This window comes from Phocoena sinus, chromosome 4 (assembly GCF_008692025.1).
Source record: "Phocoena sinus isolate mPhoSin1 chromosome 4, mPhoSin1.pri, whole genome shotgun sequence".
In the NCBI taxonomy this organism is placed as follows: Eukaryota; Metazoa; Chordata; class Mammalia; order Artiodactyla; family Phocoenidae; genus Phocoena; species Phocoena sinus.
The window spans coordinates 126,764,948-126,784,253 of NC_045766.1; the positions used below are offsets into that span (position 1 = coordinate 126,764,948).

The window sequence follows — 19,306 nt, forward strand, 5'->3', positions numbered from 1 at the left end:
GGAAGTGCTCCTTAGAGGTTCATGACCCCTCTTGGATGCAGTCAGCAGTGACCACTGTGGTACTGAGGGTGTGACAGGAGGATACTGAAAGAATGGGTCTGAGCACCCCTCTCACCCTCCTTAGGTCCTGGCAGGATTCTTGAAGGTGTCCAGAACACACTGAATTCCTTCCCTCCTACTAACTACTTAACCAACTTCTCTCCTTCTATCCATCTATCTACCCATTGTTTCTTTCCTCCTGTCTACCCGCCTGCCTCCCTTCCTTCTTTCTTTCCTTCCTTCCTTCCCTCTTTCCTTCCTTCCTTCCTGAAACTCTCCAAGGTGCTAAACTACTATGAAGCCTGTTACATCAAAGTCTTGCCTTTCAGTTGCTTTGGCACAGAGTAGACAGAACAAGGGTTGGTTGGACTTTATCTTTTCATAATTTCCACAAATTCTACAACTGATAGAAGTTGTAATCCTATAAATGACATTAAGACTTTCCTAGGCCCTATGCTACTTACTGGTAGTAACTCTGGCTCTTTAGAGGAAGTGTTCATTGTTTGCTGCTGCAGTGAACTCACTGTGACTTAGAAAACTGACTTTAAGGCCAAGGAGGCCTTTATTTATAAATGGTGTTTCCTAGGACTTAGAACTACCTACAATACTTAATAACACCATGTGCTGTAAACTTTTTAAAATGCCCACTGTCTTCCTAACTGTACTACTTTTTCAGTATCACACACTAAAAATGACACTTCCTGTATATATTTAAGTCTTTCTCTGTCAAATTAAACAGAGGCCTAGCTAATTACTCCTTGAAGACATGGCAGATTTCTGAATTCACTGTAAATATATAAAGTCCTAGGGACTTCCCTGTGGCACAGTGGTTGGGAATCTGCCTGCCAATTCAGGAGTCACGGGTTTGATCCCTGGTCCGGGAAGATCCCACGTGCCGCAGATCAACGAAGCCCGTGCACCACAACTAGTGAGCCTGTGCTCTAGAGCCCGCAAGCCACAGCTACTGAGCCCACTCGACTAGAGCCCATGCTCCGCAACAAGAGAAGCCACCGCAATGAGAAGCCTGCGCACTGCAGAGAAGAGTAGCTCCCGCTTGCCTCAACTAGAGAAAGCCTGCGTGCAGTAACGAAGACCCACTGCAGCCAAAAATAAAATAAAAATTAAAAAAAAAATTTATAAAGTCCTAAGTCACTGAAAAGGAAAGACGAACTTAATGATAAATTTAAGGAACACAGTTCTTTTGGGAGTCTACTGATAGATTTATTGCTTAAGTAAATATGTATTTTTTTCTTCTACAAATAGCAATTTAATACTGTTTCAAAACTGGACAGTGGAGAATATTCCTGCGAAGCCCGTAATTCTGTTGGACATCGCAGGTGTCCTGGGAAACGAATGCAAGTAGGTAAGCACGAAATATTGGGAGGAACAAATGGTTTAAAATTAGTATGTGCAAATATTTGGGGGTGGAAGGAGCAAGGAGTAAGTAAGATCTGAGTGATTTGAAGTATAAATGGAAGGGAATGTTTAAAATCAGTTTGACATAATATTACAAAAAGCAAAGATGCTGTTTTAATCCAGCTTCCAAACAAGACAGGAATATTTATCATTGTATTTTATAGATTTTTGAATTTTTCCAATAATTAATTTTAAAATATGCTCATCTGAGCAATCCTCTTTGAAACAAAAGCTAAGAGTCCTGTAAGTTGCTCAGAGTCAAGAATTCAGAATGGGGGTTCGAATTCCAGCTCTGCCACTTATTAACTACGGGCTCTTCGGCAAGTTAATTAACCTCCGTGCCTCAGTCTCCCCAAAATTGAAGTTATAATACGCTGTCCTCATAGAGTTGTTAGGAAGATTAAAATAATTAATATTCAAAAGTGTTAGAATGGCACTGGTGTATTTTGAGCACTATATAGGTACTGGCTATTTTAATTGTTGGTAATATGTTTCAAACCCCTGAAATAGTATGTTTATACTTATTGCAGAGTAGACTGTCCAAAAAGACTTTTTTTTTTTTGGCCATGCTGCGCGGCTTGCAGGATCTCAATTCCCCAACCAGGAGCTGAACCCGGGCCACAGTAGTGAAAGCGCCGAGTCCTAGGCCACCAGGGAGCTCCCAAGACATGTTGAATATAGTTATGGATCTAGTTTGCTATAAAACATAGCTGCCATATATTATATTCACAAAATAAGTGTCTTAGAGTCGAGTAAAATTCAGGCTCAATTATCTTTTCAGATTACATGAGTTTCAGAGCAAACATTGTTTTTCATTTTACTTTTAACAATTTGGTTAAACTCGTTCTTGTATGAAAGCCGTGTTTTGAAAATGGTTGTGTAATAGAGAGGGATGAGCTGGAGATGGCACCCAAAGGATTAAAGGTCACTCTGGAAGGGGCTGCACCGTAGGTTTCAGGAGCTTGTCCTCAGCTTTGTGGGGTCAGAAATTCATTTTTTCAGCGCGTCTTGAGCTGTGCAGATACGTGGGCAGTAATTTATATTGTCTGTGTACAGTTAACTCTTAGCATGATATTTTAAAGAAAATATAATCTTATTAGACTTCAGGATATCTTAAAGTATAAGATATTCAATAGTATACTCTAATTTCCACAAGTAAGTTTGAATTTCAGGGTTTTTTAAAAAATTCGGGGACACATATTATCTACCCAACCCACTCAAGTGTTGACATTTAAAGTCAAACATAAGCATTTGCTTAAATTATCAGAAAATATCCCTCTCAATGCCGCTTTGGAGTTATTAGAAAATTCACTATCACATTTTATTTTTTCTTTAAATGATCATGTTTAATTTCAGTGCCTAATTTACTTTTATCTTAAGAAATAATATAGGTGAAGTCATGGTTTTGACATACTAGTTAAATTTTTCCTAGCATGCAGTGAATAAATACATAACAAACTTTAGATTTCTGTGTTTTGGTAGTAGTATCACTTTAATTTGAACATGATTTCCACATATCTATTCTTTCTGGTATAAGTTGACTTAAAAGTTAGAATTGCTTTGTTTAAAGCTCATCCATTGACCCTTGATGTTTTACATCCTTGGTTTGGAATTCAGATCTTTGGAAATGCATAATTCATGAAGTCTCATTTCCAGTTTTCTTTGTGAAGTATCACCAACAACTTGTAACCAAAACCAGATCTGTTTACTGTTCTGAATAAATCCTTTCTGAAGTACAGAAAGAAAGTAAATCATGGGTTTGCTGATTATTCCCAGGCTGCTTTATTGTACAACTCCAGAAAATTCTGCTCACACTTAGCATTTGGTTCCTTTCCTTTTATTTTAGAATAATGATACCCTCCTTTTATTGTGGCATTTTTATTAAGAAAGAACACACAATATTTTCATACATGTTATTACATTTTCTCTTTAGTGAGGCATAATAAGGCGGGCATATTACTTGCTCAGAATCTCACAGTAATTACAAATGGGATGAACACAACTTACCTCTAACTTACAAGTCTTCTGTCTTCTATTTTTTTGAAGAAAATAAAATAACATTTATACCATGACTTAGTACTTACTGGATAAGACAGTTTTTTTTGTTTAGAATTTGCCTTTAGCTTGAATACTTCATGGATGTCAGATTCATTGACAAACTACAGGACAGTTTTTTGTCAATGAAAATTTCAATCTAAGGGTGATTATAGCCCTTAGGTTAAACCCTTTGTAGGTGTCAAATCATTGACTATTACAAAGAAAATTGTAGGCAGTTTGGTTCTCAGTTTTATTTAGTTATTAATTTAATTTTGCCTTAGATTATGATTATTATGTAGTTCTTTTTTTCCTCTCTGCTATTTTTTTGTCCAAGTGAATAAATAGATGAATCTCCACCTCCCAATACCCAAGCAAATATGAACCGAGTTTATATCAAGCAATAATTAAGGTTTCCTACTCTAGTCAAATTACTCAGCCTTTTGAAAGATTGACCCAGTTTCCTTTTTAAAAAAAAAAAATCAGTTAATATTTCAGAGGCATCTGGAAAAAGTAATAACACTTGGCATTAAGAAAAAAAATTAAGACCAGGAAATTTTACGATAAGCAGACTCATTCAAATAATATTTCTTAAAAAATCATTCCCAAAATGTGCACTGCTTTAAAATATCTAAAATTACTAGTGAGAAACTGGTACCTAATATTTTCTCCAAGTTATTTAACCATATGTTAATTAATACTTGCTTTTAAAAAAAGAACCCTTTGTTCCTTTAAAAAGTGTAGGAATTTGCATATTAATCAATACATAAGAAGTGTCTAAATGACAGAAGAGTATGGCTCATGAAATCCTCATGGACAAGATGGAAAGATGTGACCCAAATTGAATGTGTAGATGGATTCACACATGGTTGGATCCCTCACCCAGAGCATGCTAGTAAATTTTGTTATATGAAGATATATGTCTAATAGCCTGTTAAATAGTTCTTTCCCAAAGTCATGTTTATCATTTTATTAATGACTTGAATGTATTTTTGATGCAGTTCCCAGTTGCAGAAATATTAACCTCAGAAGGTTAATAATCTAATTCTTCGGCAACAGAATCAGTAACTGGAAAAACCTCACAAGTTGGTAACATGGTAGTGATTTTTCAAAGTTAGGTCCAAAAAATGCAGTTATATTGGGTTAGAGGAAAGATGACTTAGTAGTAACAGGAAAAAGCCTGGGGAAGTTTAATTCATTTTTAACTTAATGGGATAACAGTTTAATGGCATATATGTATGTGGGTGTGTTATGTGTGCGTATGTACACACACCCATGCACAAGCCCATATAAATTCAAGAAAGAAGATGTTTCTGATACTTAGTTTTATAGAACAACAGTGGCATGGGCTTTCTTTGGAGCTGAATGAATTTTCCGTATTTGTGAAATTGACCCAGATGACGATGTAGAGGAATTTTAAGGAAAATTTGAGGGGAGTGTTGTAGTAGAATACTTGAACTCACTGAATTTCAAAGCTCACTTCCAATCTGATATTTAATTATATGGATTATTGCATCTCCAAATGCATGCAAGAGAATACCATACATTTTATTTCTGGATCATAGAACTTTTTAAAATTTAAGATTCTTGCAAGACTTAGCTCTGTTAATATTTTCAATCAATTTTGAACCATATCCGTGGAAGTGAGTTAGTGGAACAGGCTTAAAAAGCATGAAACTATCTCTATTTATGGTATAGCTACAAAGGGGAGCTTTTATTTGTTTTGTTTTAATTAATTTATTTATTTTTGGCTGTGTTGGGTCTTCGTTGCTGCGCGCGGGCTTTCTCTAGTTGCAGCGAGGAGAAGCTACTCTTCAATGCAGTGTGCAGGCTTCTCATTGCGGTGGCTTCTCTTGTTGTGGAGCGCGGGCTCTAGGCGCGCGGGCTTCAGTAGTTGTGGCACGTGGGCTTAGTAGTTGTGGCTTAGTTGCTCCGTGGCATGTGGGATCTTCCCGGACCAGGGCTCGAACCTGTGTCCCCCGCACTGGTAGGCGGATTCTTAACCACTGCGCCACCGGGGAAGTCCGAGGGGAGTTTTTTGAGCTTTTTCGATTTAATAACTACATCGGTCCATCTTTTTGACATGAATTCATGCATGGTTTATTTTGCATTCCAGATGATCTCAACGTAAGTGGCATAATAGCAGCTGTAGTAGTTGTGGCCTTAGTGATTTCTGTCTGTGGCCTTGGCGTGTGCTATGCTCAGAGGAAAGGCTACTTTTCAAGTAAGTGAATTTCACTCTTTGCCAGACAACTTCCTGTGGATATAGTTTTCTTCTGAGACACTGTTTCTCCTAAGATGTTCTAACAGACTCTGGAGAATATTTTTCGTTAATTTTTCTGCAGTAGAAAATGTCCAAGATGACATGAAGGTGAGTCATGAAGCACCCTGGCGAATATAGGGAGGAAAGGCAGAGGTGTCTCATCGCAACATTCCAGGAATCATCACAGAATTTGTGAGAGGCACCGGGGAGGGGCATAGCGCAGCGATACCGAGAGATGTGCAATGTGGATGGATATTTATAGCACATGTACATGTATTTAAGATCCTTTTATTTTAAGTAAGGGATCGTATATCTCAAGATGAAAATTAACTTCTAGTTTTATGATAAGAAATTTCATTGGAATAAATCTGTGAAATGTTTTATCAGTATAGAACAGTGGAATGTTGAATGTCAAATTTAGCACAACTGTATTTAGAAGACAATTGTTCAATTAAAAACTAGAAACCTATTGTATTATAGTTGCTTCTGAGGTTTTTAATTCTTCAAGTTTAGGTCTGTTGGAACTCGCGTTTGGTGATACAATAGGTTTGATGTAAATGGATGAGATTTTTAAATGTTTTATTCTCTTAATGCATTTCTTTACTTCCAGTCTTTAAAATTATCTGAGACCTTCAAAGTTGCACAACTCCATCAAGTCCACTAAAAATAGTGTATAAAGTAGAATTTTTAAGGATAATACATTTATAGCATGAACACATTTTAGACCTGCTGTTTTTATAGTGAACATTAATTTCGAAATTTATGTTTAAAAAATATCTTATACCAAAATAAAACTTAAATGTAAAGAGGGTTTCTAATAATACCTATAAATAGGTATTGTAAAATGTTTCCATGAATGTGGTTTCAAGGATATTCCCTATAATTAAGAATAACTGCTCTGTGAATGAATAGTAGCTGTTGTGTGGCGCTCCTATCCAGTCCAGTGTAATGTAATCCGGCTGAGTCCCCCTGCTGGTCAACAGTGGAAGTACAGACAGATAAGATTGCTCATTCAAAATTCTTGTCTTTTCTCTCTACCTGCAAAGAATACCTGTCTGAGTGTTTTTATTAAAGACTTGGTAAACGGTTTTTCTTAAAATGCTGAATTAATTAAAGATTTTACGTGAATATTATTAGTTCATTAGCTAAGAATGTTACTCCCGTTTTCATCTAGCAGAAAATCTATCTAAGAGAACCATTTTCTTGAACTTGCATTTCAGACAGGGGCTGGCAAACTATGACCCATGGACCAAATCTGGTCTGCCACTTGATTTTCTATGGCCCACGAGCTAATAATGGTTTTTACATATAAACATTGCAGTCTATTTGATAATAGGGAACCCTAACATTGAACCCCCAAATAAGAGAAATGTTATCCCTCCAAAGAATTCCATTCTTCTAATTAGTAGACCTGTATTACAAGACTTTATTATATTTTTAATTCATTGATAAAAATTTTTGAAAATTTGTTTTCTCTTTTGTTATGTAAGTACTTACTTAATATCCTCGATTTTACCTCTTTGCCCACAAAGCCTAAAATATTTGCCATGTGGACCTTTACAGAAAAAGTTTGCCAACGTTTGATTTAGGAGGTATACAATGTCAGCAAGTGAGAATCAAAACTGAGAAAAAGGAATTAAGCTCCAACTCATTTTTATATGACTCTGTATCATACCCTATTAATTCTTGCATTAATGATATATACTTGTTCTTTTGTAGAAGAAACCTCCTTCCAGTAAGTATACTTTCTTAATGCATGCCTTCCCCCATATCAACTACTTTTTTGTTCGTCATCCGTTTAAAGTCAAAAGTGGGAAGTTGGGTTGTTTGTGTGGGTTTAATTCTATGGGTGGTGACTCGAATTCATCAAGGAACACATCCCACCTCATGCCTCATGCCAACTTGTCAACGATGTTTAGTTACCTAGAGAAGAAATATAGTCACTAATTTGACTTTGTAGGCATTTCCATAGTACTACTTGAAAAACTTTTTCTGTGTTTTTCTAAATTTAAAATGTTCAAATAAATTGTTCCCTAAAAGTCATTTTACATTTCATTGAATACCAAATATATGTCCAACCCTGTTCTAGGGACTGATAACAGAGCAGTGAATAAAATAGACCAAAAAACTCCTCTGCCCCATGGAGCTTGCATTCTAGTAGAGTAAGGCAGAAAGTAAACAATTACATGAGCGCAACAGTATGTCAGATTGTGATAAGTATTACGGAGAAAGATAAAGCAGGTAAGAGAACAGAGAATGCACAGGGGAGGAGTGGAGATTGCCCTTGTAAATAGGTGGTTAGAGAGGGCCTCACTGATGAGGGGACTTCTGAGGGAGTGAGATATGCAGATAAGCAGAGGGGAGAGAACAAAGGGAAAGATCTCGAAGCTAGGCGTGCCTGGAGTATCTGAGGAACAACAAGGGGACCGGTGTGGTTGGAACAGAGTGAGAACAATGTAGGGAGGAGATGAGTGAACACAAATAGTGTAGTGGGGGCCAGATTATATGGAGTCTGTTCCAGGTAGTTGTGAGGAGTTTGGCTTTGGTTCTGAGTAAGATGGGACATCATTGGAGGTTCTTGAACAGAGGGGTAGCATCTCATTTAATTCTTAGAAGCTCACGCTGACTGCTGTGTTGAGAATAAACTGTAAGGTGACAGAGGGTGGAGGAAGCAGGGAGAACAGTTAGGAAACTACTAACTAAGTTAGTAGAGAAAATGGCGGCTGGTCCCAAAGTGATGGTGTCAGAAATGTTGAGAAGTGACTGATAGGATTCCGGATATATTTTGAACAGTTTGCTGGTTGATTGGATGTGGGCTGTGAGAAGAAGAGAGAAATCAAAGATGGCTCCAAGGCTCTGGGAAAGATGAAGTTACCATTTACTGAAGTGTGAAAGGTTTCAGGAGGAGCATGTTTGAGAGTGGTGGTGGAGGTAGGTAGAGAGGTCTGTCTGGAGTGCTTTGAAATTTTAATATTTGAGATGCCTATTATACTGCCAAGTAGAGATAATTAGTGAGTAACTGAATATATGAATCTGGAGTTTGGGGAAACATCTTAACTAGAGTTAGAAATTTAGGAGTCATTGGTACATGAGATCTGGACGAGATCACCAGAGTCTCCAGTGTATTTGCAGTTGATTTGTGCCTGTCCTTGTATGTATGGAAATGGCAGACCCAACCTCGACTCTACGGGCGTTCCCCTCTACTCTCAGCTGCCATGCTTCGGAGACTTTGTCATCTCCTAAGTCTTTTGAAGACCAAGAAGATGCCATTGATTTCCTGTTCCTAGACTTGCTCCTCAATGATGGTCTCTGAGCCTCATAATATCCCAGTGCAAGTCCAGGATGAGGTCCAAGTTAACAGGACTAGCAGTAGCCAGGTCAGGAGTGAGTTCTGAAAAGCAGGGTAGCCTGATGGTGGTATGGCCAATCCCCCATCGCACTCCAGGCAACTGTGAGGATTCCCACTTTTATTGAGTAAGATGGAAAGTGATTGGAGGGAGGGTTATGAACAGACAAGAGACATCATCTTATATATGGAGAAAGGCTGGCAATGCTAGGGTGAGGGAGGTTATTCTTTCATTCAGTCCCTATTACTGTCTCTATTAACCCAGAGAGGCAATATCTTTATTCCTAGACACACCTTCCGTTTGTCAAATCCATGCTCCTCAAAATTTGTTGGACAATGAATTGGATGTTGTATTAGTCTGCTAGGGCTGCCTTAAAAGTGCCATCAACTGGAGGCTTAAACAACAGAAATTTATTTTCTCATAGTTCTGGAGGCTACAAGTCCAGGCCTCTTTCTTTGACTTAAAGGTGGTGTTCTCCCTGTCTTCACACGATCTTATGTTTAAACATCCCTGTTTATGTCTGAATTTCCTGTTCTTATAAGGATATCAGTCATATTGGATTAGGACCCACCCTAATTACTTCATTTTAATTTAATTACCTCTTTAAAGACCCTGTCTCTAAATATGGTCACATTCTGAGGTACTGGGAGGTTGGGACTTGAACCTGTGAGTGTTTGGTGGGGACACAGTTCAGCCCATAACAGGTAACTGGAACCGTAGTCACCACATAAAACTTTCTTTCCATGGAAAAAATGAAATTTGAGATTATAATGATTAAGCTTTCAAAATAGTAAATGTCAATGAGTTGAGTTAAAAGTTAGTAAGTCTCTGGTTGGCATATTCCGCAAAAGTCGTTAGTATCTAGCCCTAGGCTACAAGTAGACACACAGGGCTTCACACATATTGATATTTTGTTGCATGGTTTTCTCTATGAATATTGTCTATAAATATAAGAAATTCAGTTAGGATTTCTGGAGGCTTTTGTACCTTTTTTTACTAAGATAAATGTTCATCTTCCTGTTGAGAAAATGTGTGGAGGTAACATTAACTAAAAGAGGATGTATGTTTTAGAATTGGAAGCAATAATATAGTAAATGCTGTCTTTTATGTTCCACAAACAGGAAGAGTAGTTCTGCATCTAAAGCCACTGCAATGAGTGAAAATGTGAGTATTTTTAAAGCATATTTCACTTTTAATATACCTTGTACTAGTGTCTACCGCTGGTCTTTAGAAGGAGCTAAATAAATGTTAGCTCCCATCCCCTGTCTGGGAAGGCAGCATTTGCAGAGCAGTGGGGCTTTACCATCCCATTATTTTCTCTCATTGTGTTTTCTATTATTAGTTGGCCTCCTTAGTATCATTAGATCTGGCATTATCAGCTCCATTTTATAGATGAAGAAATTAGGACACACATTCTCACAGTATTACAACAGCCAAGCTGGGACCCAGGTACCTTGATTCTTGTCAGCTTGACCAAGCAGATCACTTCCAGAAGATCTGTGGTTCCAGGGCTCTCCTGTGGTTATTCAAAGCACTTGGAAATTTTAGGGATATGGAATATCCTCTGCTTTTGCAGAAAGGAACATTTCAGAAATCCTTGAAAAGATGCAAGAATTATCTAATTCAGATGGTTAAGGGAACATAATTTAGATGCTTGGACCCTTGTGTACTTTTGCATTTGTAAGCACTACATTGAAGCAGTAAATGCCATCATTGCTCAGATTTTGTAGCTCTTTGGATGGTTATTCAGCCTTCTGGACTATTTTTCAGCAATACAGTGAGGGAAGGGAGGTTCCCGATGTTTTTAGAAGTCTAAGCCCTTTCTTGAGAAATGGAGCGCTACTTCCCTGAATTCCTTAGTACTCTGTGGCAGGGATTTGCTTAGATTTCCTTTCAGTAGAGCTTGGGTGGGGCGTGTATTTTAAACACTTAAGTGACTCTGATAGACACTAACCTTTAAGACCTACATACTGTTCCATAGACTTTTTTTCCGCCAAAAATTTAAAAAATTGTCTACTCCATAATCTATCATGGAAATCACTTTATTTTGTGGTTTACAATACCAAAGCATGTTGTTCATTAGCAGAAAAGCAACATGTTAACTCTATATTTGCATAGAAAATACTCCTTTGAGTGCGGAGTAAAATAATCTCACCTGACCAAATAGGAAGAGACACTGAGTCGGAAGAACAAAAGCTTTGCTCTTTTTCTTTGTCTTCTGCTCGGTTGCCCTCATCAGCCAAGAGCAAGAGTGTCCAATTTGAATTCTGCCCCAGAGCAGGGTTTCTCAACATTGGCACTACTGTCATGTTCTCCTAATTCTTATATAACAATTTATATAAGAAATGACAATTTCTTCTAAGGCTTATATAACGAATTTTTTATAATTTCACATAATTCTTTCTTGTCCTGTACGTTGTAGGATGCTTAGGACCACCTGACCTCTACCTGCTAGATGCCAGTAGCATCCCCCCAGCAAACAGGACTTCTCCTGTTCTAATTCAGTAGATTAATTCTAACCAGCGTAAATATACGCTGGTTTGTACCTGCAAGGTTCTCATAGTGGATGTATCTTTGTATTCATAAGATTTCTATATTTCTTTAAATGTTAAGTAATACATCATATTTAAACTTGTTTTTTCTTTCTTCTCCTAGGATTTCAAGCACACAAAATCCTTTATAATTTAAAAGAATTTCACCTTTGCGATGCACCAAAACCACAGTTGTTGCACTATTAAAAGATTATAAAACTCTGCTTTGTCTTACATTTGCCAAGGGGTACATGAGGAGGTGAAATTGGTGTTTCAGTATAATCTTTATGACTGCTACATCACTTGAAATTTTTATTTTACACAAATAGTTTTGTCAGCAGCTAAAATACAGTCTGGCTTCTTGTGTCTGGACAGTTAAAGGAGTCAAAATACTTTGTAATATTCTGGGGCTTGTGAAATGTTAAATATCGTAACTTCTAGAGTAAGTTACTAAAAATATATCATACTGGTTGTGAAATTAATCCACAGAGCGTGAAAATGTAAGCTGTATGCACCCTCTGTGCAAGAGTCTGATTTAGAGGGTTCAGAAAATACTCTGACAGATGCAAAAGGAACCTCTGGTCTCATTTCTACCAGAATCCTCCTTTTCCTCCAATACAATCGTTATTCTGTTGCTCATTTATCACTAATATATTCACAGAAGGGAAGTGGCAGGATGGGTCTTACACCCAAGGATTTGCCCCTTTTGTTTACTTTCATGTCTGAAACCAAAATCAACATGAAGAAAAATACCTAATGACCAGAGCTCACTCACCTGGTGTGTGCCGTTGATTTCATTAAACATCAGTTTGAGAGTTAAACACAAACCCAAGTGTCTTATTTCACCCCCAGAGCTGCTTGTTGCTATTTCCCTCCCCTAAGACCCCTTTGAAGAGGATCGGTGACTTTGACATCAGAACTCGCCATTGGAACCAACACACATAACCCTACAGATACTTGTCCCTGCGTGATGGTGACTTCACATCTCTCTGTCTCTAAAATTCGTGCAGTGAAATTTTGCATTGGGCCGAGTCCCTTGCTGTTACGGCCAGGGGTTTTCCAACCCTGCTTATGGCAAAGTCAGGGATATGGAGGGGAGGACAGGTTGCCTGACAAGTAAAATGAGATGAAACGGCTCAGTGTGGCTCCTGGCACCTGGTGCTACGCTTGATACGTAGAAAACACAGGAGAAATGAAATGAAAAATGGGTCCGATCGTCTGGTTTCTAACCTGATAGATCACAAAGACCTCCAGCTAGTGTTACAAAGTGAAAATTCCAATGATCCATGTAATAGGGAGAGTAATTAGACTGTGTTAAAAGCATAATCATCCAGAACTTATTTTGATTATTCGTTTCCTATTGAAAAGACAATATGGCTAGGGCATTTCCAGTTCCAGGCAAATCTAGATGAAAAGGTCCCTCACTACCTTTGACAACTCTGAACATGGTTAAAATGCTTTTAAAGGAGTCTACTCTTTTTGCCCAATAGGCAGAGCAAACCGCCAGGATTCACGGGACAGACAGTTGGATTAAGTACTCACCAAGTGCCGAATATGTGCCTGGACACCAGGTCACTGGGAAGATGCCTGTTGTCACACTGCCCCCACTTGTCTGTGACATTCAGTGATGCTCACCAGACCTCTTCCAACAGTTTCCGTAAAGGGCCAGGTAGTAGATATTTTAAGACATGTAGGCCATATGATCCCTGCCATAACTGCCTGTACTGTACTCAACTCTGCCATTTTTCATGTCATTGTATTGTAGCATGAAAGCAGCCACAGACAATACTTTTAAAATGGTCATGTTTGTGTTCTTAAACAGCAGGCACAGACAGGATCTGGTCCACATGCATAGTTTCCCAACTCTTGGTGATGAAGCATGAAAAGAAAAAAAACAAAAAACTATCATTATAATTCTTAGAGCATTTTGATTTTGTTTTCATGAAGTAAAATTGTGTTTTATAAAGGTTAGGGCGTTAGTATCTTTAATAGCAAGTTTTAATTATTATCATTGTAACTAGATTTAATTTATTTTTACTCGGGGGTTTAACCTAACTAAATCTGGAACAACTGTTTTTCAATACAGCCTTGAAAAAAACTTCATCTCACAGGTGGTTTTGTCTGATTAAAGTCTACATTAATAAAAATAGCTGAACGTGTTCAATGTTTTAGTCCCATTTAATGGTACAGGGGAAGAGTCATTCACCTACTGTTATTCAATGAAACCCAGGAAACTAGTCCCTCTTACTGTCTGTAGCTACAAGGCTAACGCTTTAGCTGCCTAAGATGAGAATCTCATCTCTCAGTCTGGGTGCCTGCCAACCTTTCCAATGCTGAAAAAATGCTCTGAAAGTAAAATGTCACAACTATTTATTCAACACTTTATATATGTCGTGCAAGTGGGGGGTGGATGGAGTTGAGGCTGTATAAAATCTCAAATTCACCTCAACGATTGTATAAAGAGGGCAATGTCATCATTTTACAGATGAGGAAACTGAGATGAACTGAGTCAGTGACTGCCAAGTTTACAAAGCTGACAAGTGAAGAGGCAGTGTCTATGTGACCCAGGTCTATCTGATGCAGGATGTTTTTACACAAGATGTTCTTTCTCTGCCCCCAACATTCCTTCCTTTGAAATTCTCAAATTCTTCTCTCCTAGGACAGCTTCCCTTCACCCTGCCTAGTCTCACAGCCTGTGATACTTTCTGCCTTCCCTTTGCCCCTACCCCAGGTAAATGCCATGGTGGATAATTTCATCCCCTTGCCACAGATACCCAAATCTTTAATCTTATTTTTTTCAAGATTGAAACTAACCACGATTTAAATTTAACCACCATTTAAATTATATTCTCTACCACTACCACCCTCCCTATCTCCATTTTCAACCTCCCATTTATTCACAGACTCCATCATTCATTGGCACGATTGTCACTACTTTTTATCTCCGGCTACTATCTCACATCTTTTGTCTTCTGCTACCTTCCTCCCTCAAGTACCCCCTCTCTTAGTAGCATTTGTTTTTATATAAAATAACAAATGCTTTTGTTAGTTTTACTTTTTAGTTTCTAATTTTTTTAACATCTTTATTGGAGTATAATTGTTTTACAATGGTGTGTTAGTTTCTGCTTATAACAAAGTGAATCAGTTATACATATACGTATGTTCCCATATCTCTTCCCTCTTGCGTCTCCCTCCCTCCCACCCTCCCTATCCCACCCTTCTAGGTGGTCACAAACCACCTCGCTGATCTCCCTGTGCTATGCAGCTACTTCCCACTAGCTATCTATTTTACATTTGGTAATCCCACTACTGGGCATATACCCTGAGAAAACCATAATTCAAAAAGAGTCATGTACCACAATGTTCATTGCAGCTCTATTTACAATAGCCAGGACATGGAAGCAATCTAAGTGTCCATCAACAGATGAATGGAGAAAGAAGATGTGGCACATATATACAATGGAATATTACTCAGCCATAGAAAGAAACGAAATTGAGTTATTTGTAGTGAGGCAGATGGACCTAGAGTCTGTCATACAGAGTGAAGTAAGTCAGAAAGAGAAAAACAAATACCGTATGCTAACACATATATATGGAATCTAAGAAAAAAAAAAGTCATGAATAACCTAGGGGTAAGACAGGAATAAAGACACAAACCTACTAGAGAATGGACTTGAGGATATAGGGAAGGGGAAGGGTAAGCTGGGACAAAGTGAGAGAGTGGCATGGACATACATACACTTGGTAGCACTTTTAATCTCTCCCATCCTGAAGGCTCCTTTGCCCTTTAGTCTCCCCCTCACACACCCCATTAGTCTAACAGTTACTGCCAGATTACTCTCTTGAACAGTCAACTCCCTTCTCCCTTTTCTCCCATCCCCTTGCTGAAAACCTTTCACTCTTTTCCTTTAGTCTCTCACCAAGGTCTAAACATTTTAGCCTGAAATTCAGGGCCTCCCCCCACGTACACACGTTGTCATATTGTCACACCTACCTGTTCAGCCACATGTTCAAACTGAACTAAGGTCATTGTATATCTCAACGACCCTTTCTTTCTCCTCCTTTACCTGGAAAGCTGATTCTCCTAATCACAAGATATGTAGATTCTAGTTACTCTTCAGGACATCTTTCAAATTCCACCTTCTCTATGCAGCCTTCCCTCTTCTCCCTTCTGGAAGAAGTTTCTTTCTTCTCTGAATTTCCATAGCACTTGGTTTTCTTATGGCACTTGTTGGTTTTATATTTCTTAATACAGTTATGTATGTACATCTCTGGCATCACCACCAATCTATTAGTAGAACCACTTTGAGAAAAGAGCCACGTTTTACATACATATTTATAAGCCCCAAAGTATTTAACTGTATCTAATGTGTAGTCAGTATCCAGTAAGTGCTAAATGAATTTTTTAAGAACAAAAGAGCACTTGTGAAAGGGCAATTTAAAGAGTATTTATTGATAAAATTTCTCCATAGATTTAGAATATTAATACTGCATTTTGCAGTGTTATTATAATCCAGTTCATTTGTTATGCAGTCACACAAATTAATGCTCCATGAATTAAGGCTGGACAGACATGACTTTTATTCTACTCCTGTTAGTTATTAGGCATCCATTTCCACACAGTTCTTAAAAAGATCTTAAAATATTTTTCTACTAGAGTATGTCTTTATACTTTTTAGTAAGAAAATGTTGTCAAAACAAATGAATATTGTGTCAACAATGGACTTGTTTGACTTCTTTAAGACTGAGGGCAGATGGTTTTAAAGCTCCATTTTATGATCTGTTTTCAACACTGAATGTGCTACACAGAAGTGCTTCTTAAAGATGGTGTAAAAACTGAGATTTTTTTATGACCTGTAGTTAGATTCCTAAAGTTGCCCCCTGCCATTTAACTTTTCATTCTCAAGCTTCCTTTCCTTCCAAATATTTAACTACCATGAATTATACTGAAGTTGCTGTAGGTCAAGAAACCTAGTTTTCTAAACTTTAGTATAACATATAGCAAAAAGAATTAGAAAAAGTTTTATATGTAAAGACATATTCATGTAACAGAATGTCGACTGGGATTTTTCCTGTTGCCTGAAGGCTGACAAGTACCTCACTTTCTAAAGAAACCCGTAACTAATTTGGGTATAAATACCAGCTTTGATGTTCATGAAGAGACAGTTGTGCTACCCTGAAATTATTACCCTGGTCCTCTCTCCTTTACCCCACCACACAAAATCCATAAACTGAAGTGTGTAGGGATGGATTGGGGGTGGGGAGCAATGGAGAGAGACAGAATGAATTGTCCAAGTCGTGTGAGTTTGTCAAAGTTGTGAGTTCTACTTCCCAACTCCCCCCCCAAGGCAAGTAAAGAGAATTTTAAAGAGAATCACCTGCAACAATTGAAGGCACATGCCAAGAAGCAAAGAGCTATTTGAGCAGAGTGAAAAGAGAGTTGGAAAAAGATATCAAGGTAGAGAGCAGGGGAAATGGTGAAGCACCTATCTTCCCATTGTATCTCAGGGCAAGGATGTGTGAGTTTCCTGTAGTCAAGTAGGCATCTTTGAAAGTAGCTGGCCTTGAGCCTTCTTGCCAGTGTCTGAGAGCAAACATCTGAAATAAGAGTCTGTGAACTGGACCATTGAGGTGGGAGCTGAGGGGAGTTTGGAAGAGATGGGTTGGACCTCCCATTTAAGGTAATCTGCATAATAGGAAACTTTCTAGCCCACAGAGCCTTCCAAGAACTCATACATTAAGAATCTAGCCAGAGTAAGCATTTATAGGCCTGCCACACCAAGGGTAGCAACAATCAGAAACAAAATTCTACACTAAATGGATTTAAGTAAAAATCACCTACAACGGAAGCCCTCTTTGGTTATTGCTATTATTATTAAAGGGAGTACTAGACACGTAACAGGCAGGCACATGTCCATTTCCAGTTCCTGTACCTTTCCTCAACTCAAATATGCCCTTATAAGAACACCAGTCTTCTTATAAGGACACCTGTCAGACTGGATTCAAGCCCACCCTAACAACCTCATTTTAACTTAATCCCCTTTAAGGGTCCCAATCCCCAAATACAATCACATTGGGAGGTTCTGAGAGTTAGGGCTTCAACATATGAGTTTTAGGGGAATATGATTCAGCCCACACTACCAGGCAAGGGAGAAAAATGCCATTTTAAACAGCTAAAAGCCTAGAAGGTTGAGGTCATTTGTAATAACATATAAGGTGGTCCCAAATGCTAAGTGCAGGACCACTTTCTTGTAGGCTGAAGTAACAGATAAAGGCTGGAGTTTGCAAATTTGGGGCAGGCTTACCAGAAAGTTGAAGGGTCTATGAGGAAGATGGGGCAATGGTTAACATCCATGACTCAAAGCACCACTACAGCATTCAGTTGGAAAAAAACAAGAGCACTTCTCAGGTCAAAATTTAGCTAAATGCATAGCCCTAGATGTAGGGCATGAGTAGGATGCTTAACACAGTATTCTTGCAGAAAGCCACAAATAGAGTCCTTCTGTTTACATAATGAAGAGATTGGGATGTTCAAGCAAACTCCAAGTAGTTGCGAGACAGACAAAAAAAAATTATGAAGATAATAGGTGTGAGATTATAAAAGGTAAAATTCAACTAAACTCTGAATTGGGGAGGGAAACATGAACGGAAAGGGTCAGCCCCATCTCCACCTAGACTGGCAGGGTCGCTGTTGACCCCAGGCTGCTTGCTTGCCACAGGAGGGTGGAGTAGAGCCACTTCAGGGGAGGGGAAGTGACAAAGGAACAGATCAATGAGGCTTTCTTGGTTACCTTTAATGGTGCCATAATGAAACATCGAATTCTGTTTCAACGTCTACAACTATTTAAAAGTAGTCCAACTGACCCATCATTGCTTAGCTTCATTTGAAGAAAATTGGGCAGTTTCTTCCCACTACTTTACCCTCCCCAATTCCATCTCTTCACATCTTACTAATCACACCTATACCATTAGGAAATATTTGTGGATCTTTTGAAAAAGGTATTCCTCACCAGGTTGAGACTTCAGCTAGTATGGCATGCCATAGTAAAAATCTATTTCTCTTTTGAAGTGAGCTAACCTCATAAGAAAGGCTGTATTTCTGACTTCACATTTTTGAAGAAAATCTCTACAGCTTTACTAAAGACAGGTATTTACTGACATAAGTTAGAGAGATTGTCAGATAGAAAAAGGCACAACTGCTTTTCTTGTTTTTAAAAAAGAATAATTAAAAATAAAACCATCTACTCTCTGAAATTTTGATGTGCTTGCTCTGCCACTTCTCTGGCACATCACATCTGCTGGACCTTCCATCAGCTGGGCAAACAACACCATAGAGCTTAATATATATATATATTTTTTGCGGTACGCAGGCCTCTCACTGTTGTGGCCTCTCCCGTTGTGGAGCACAGGCTCCGGACGCGCAGGCTCAGCGGCCATGGCTCACGGGCCCAGCCGCTCCGCAGCATGTGGGATCTTCCTGGACCGGGGCCCGAACCCGCGTCCCCTGCATCGGCAGGCGGACTCTCAACCACTGCGCCACCAGGGAAGCCCTACAGCTTAATATTTTAAAGGAAATTCCTTTGTAGAACCCTCCCCTCCCCAGCTCCCAGCTCCCCCTGATCTATCCATATAGCCCCATAATAGACACTGTGATCATTACACTGCAAGGGAAGAGG

The 19,306-nt window shown here is 38.6% G+C and overlaps 1 protein-coding gene across 5 annotated transcripts in view; it reads left to right on the forward strand.

Moving 5' to 3' along the window:
- The window catches only part of JAM2 (junctional adhesion molecule 2), a 78,013-nt gene extending 64,258 nt beyond the window's left edge, over nucleotides 1-13,755 (forward strand). The window contains exons 6-10 of one of the 5 annotated variants that reach the window (XM_032629319.1): nucleotides 1,303-1,402; nucleotides 5,606-5,713; nucleotides 7,472-7,487; nucleotides 10,221-10,263; nucleotides 11,755-12,447. In XM_032629319.1, coding sequence (XP_032485210.1) covers nucleotides 1,303-1,402; nucleotides 5,606-5,713; nucleotides 7,472-7,487; nucleotides 10,221-10,263; nucleotides 11,755-11,787 — 300 coding nt within the window. In that variant the 3' untranslated portion in view covers nucleotides 11,788-12,447. Of the gene's footprint in view, nucleotides 1-1,302; nucleotides 1,403-5,605; nucleotides 5,714-7,284; nucleotides 7,412-7,471; nucleotides 7,488-10,220; nucleotides 10,264-11,754 lie in introns of those variants that run through there. The other 4 variants (XM_032629320.1, XM_032629322.1, XM_032629321.1 and 1 more) reach the window with 4 other exon arrangements.
- The last annotated feature ends 5,551 nt before the right edge of the window (nucleotides 13,756-19,306 follow it).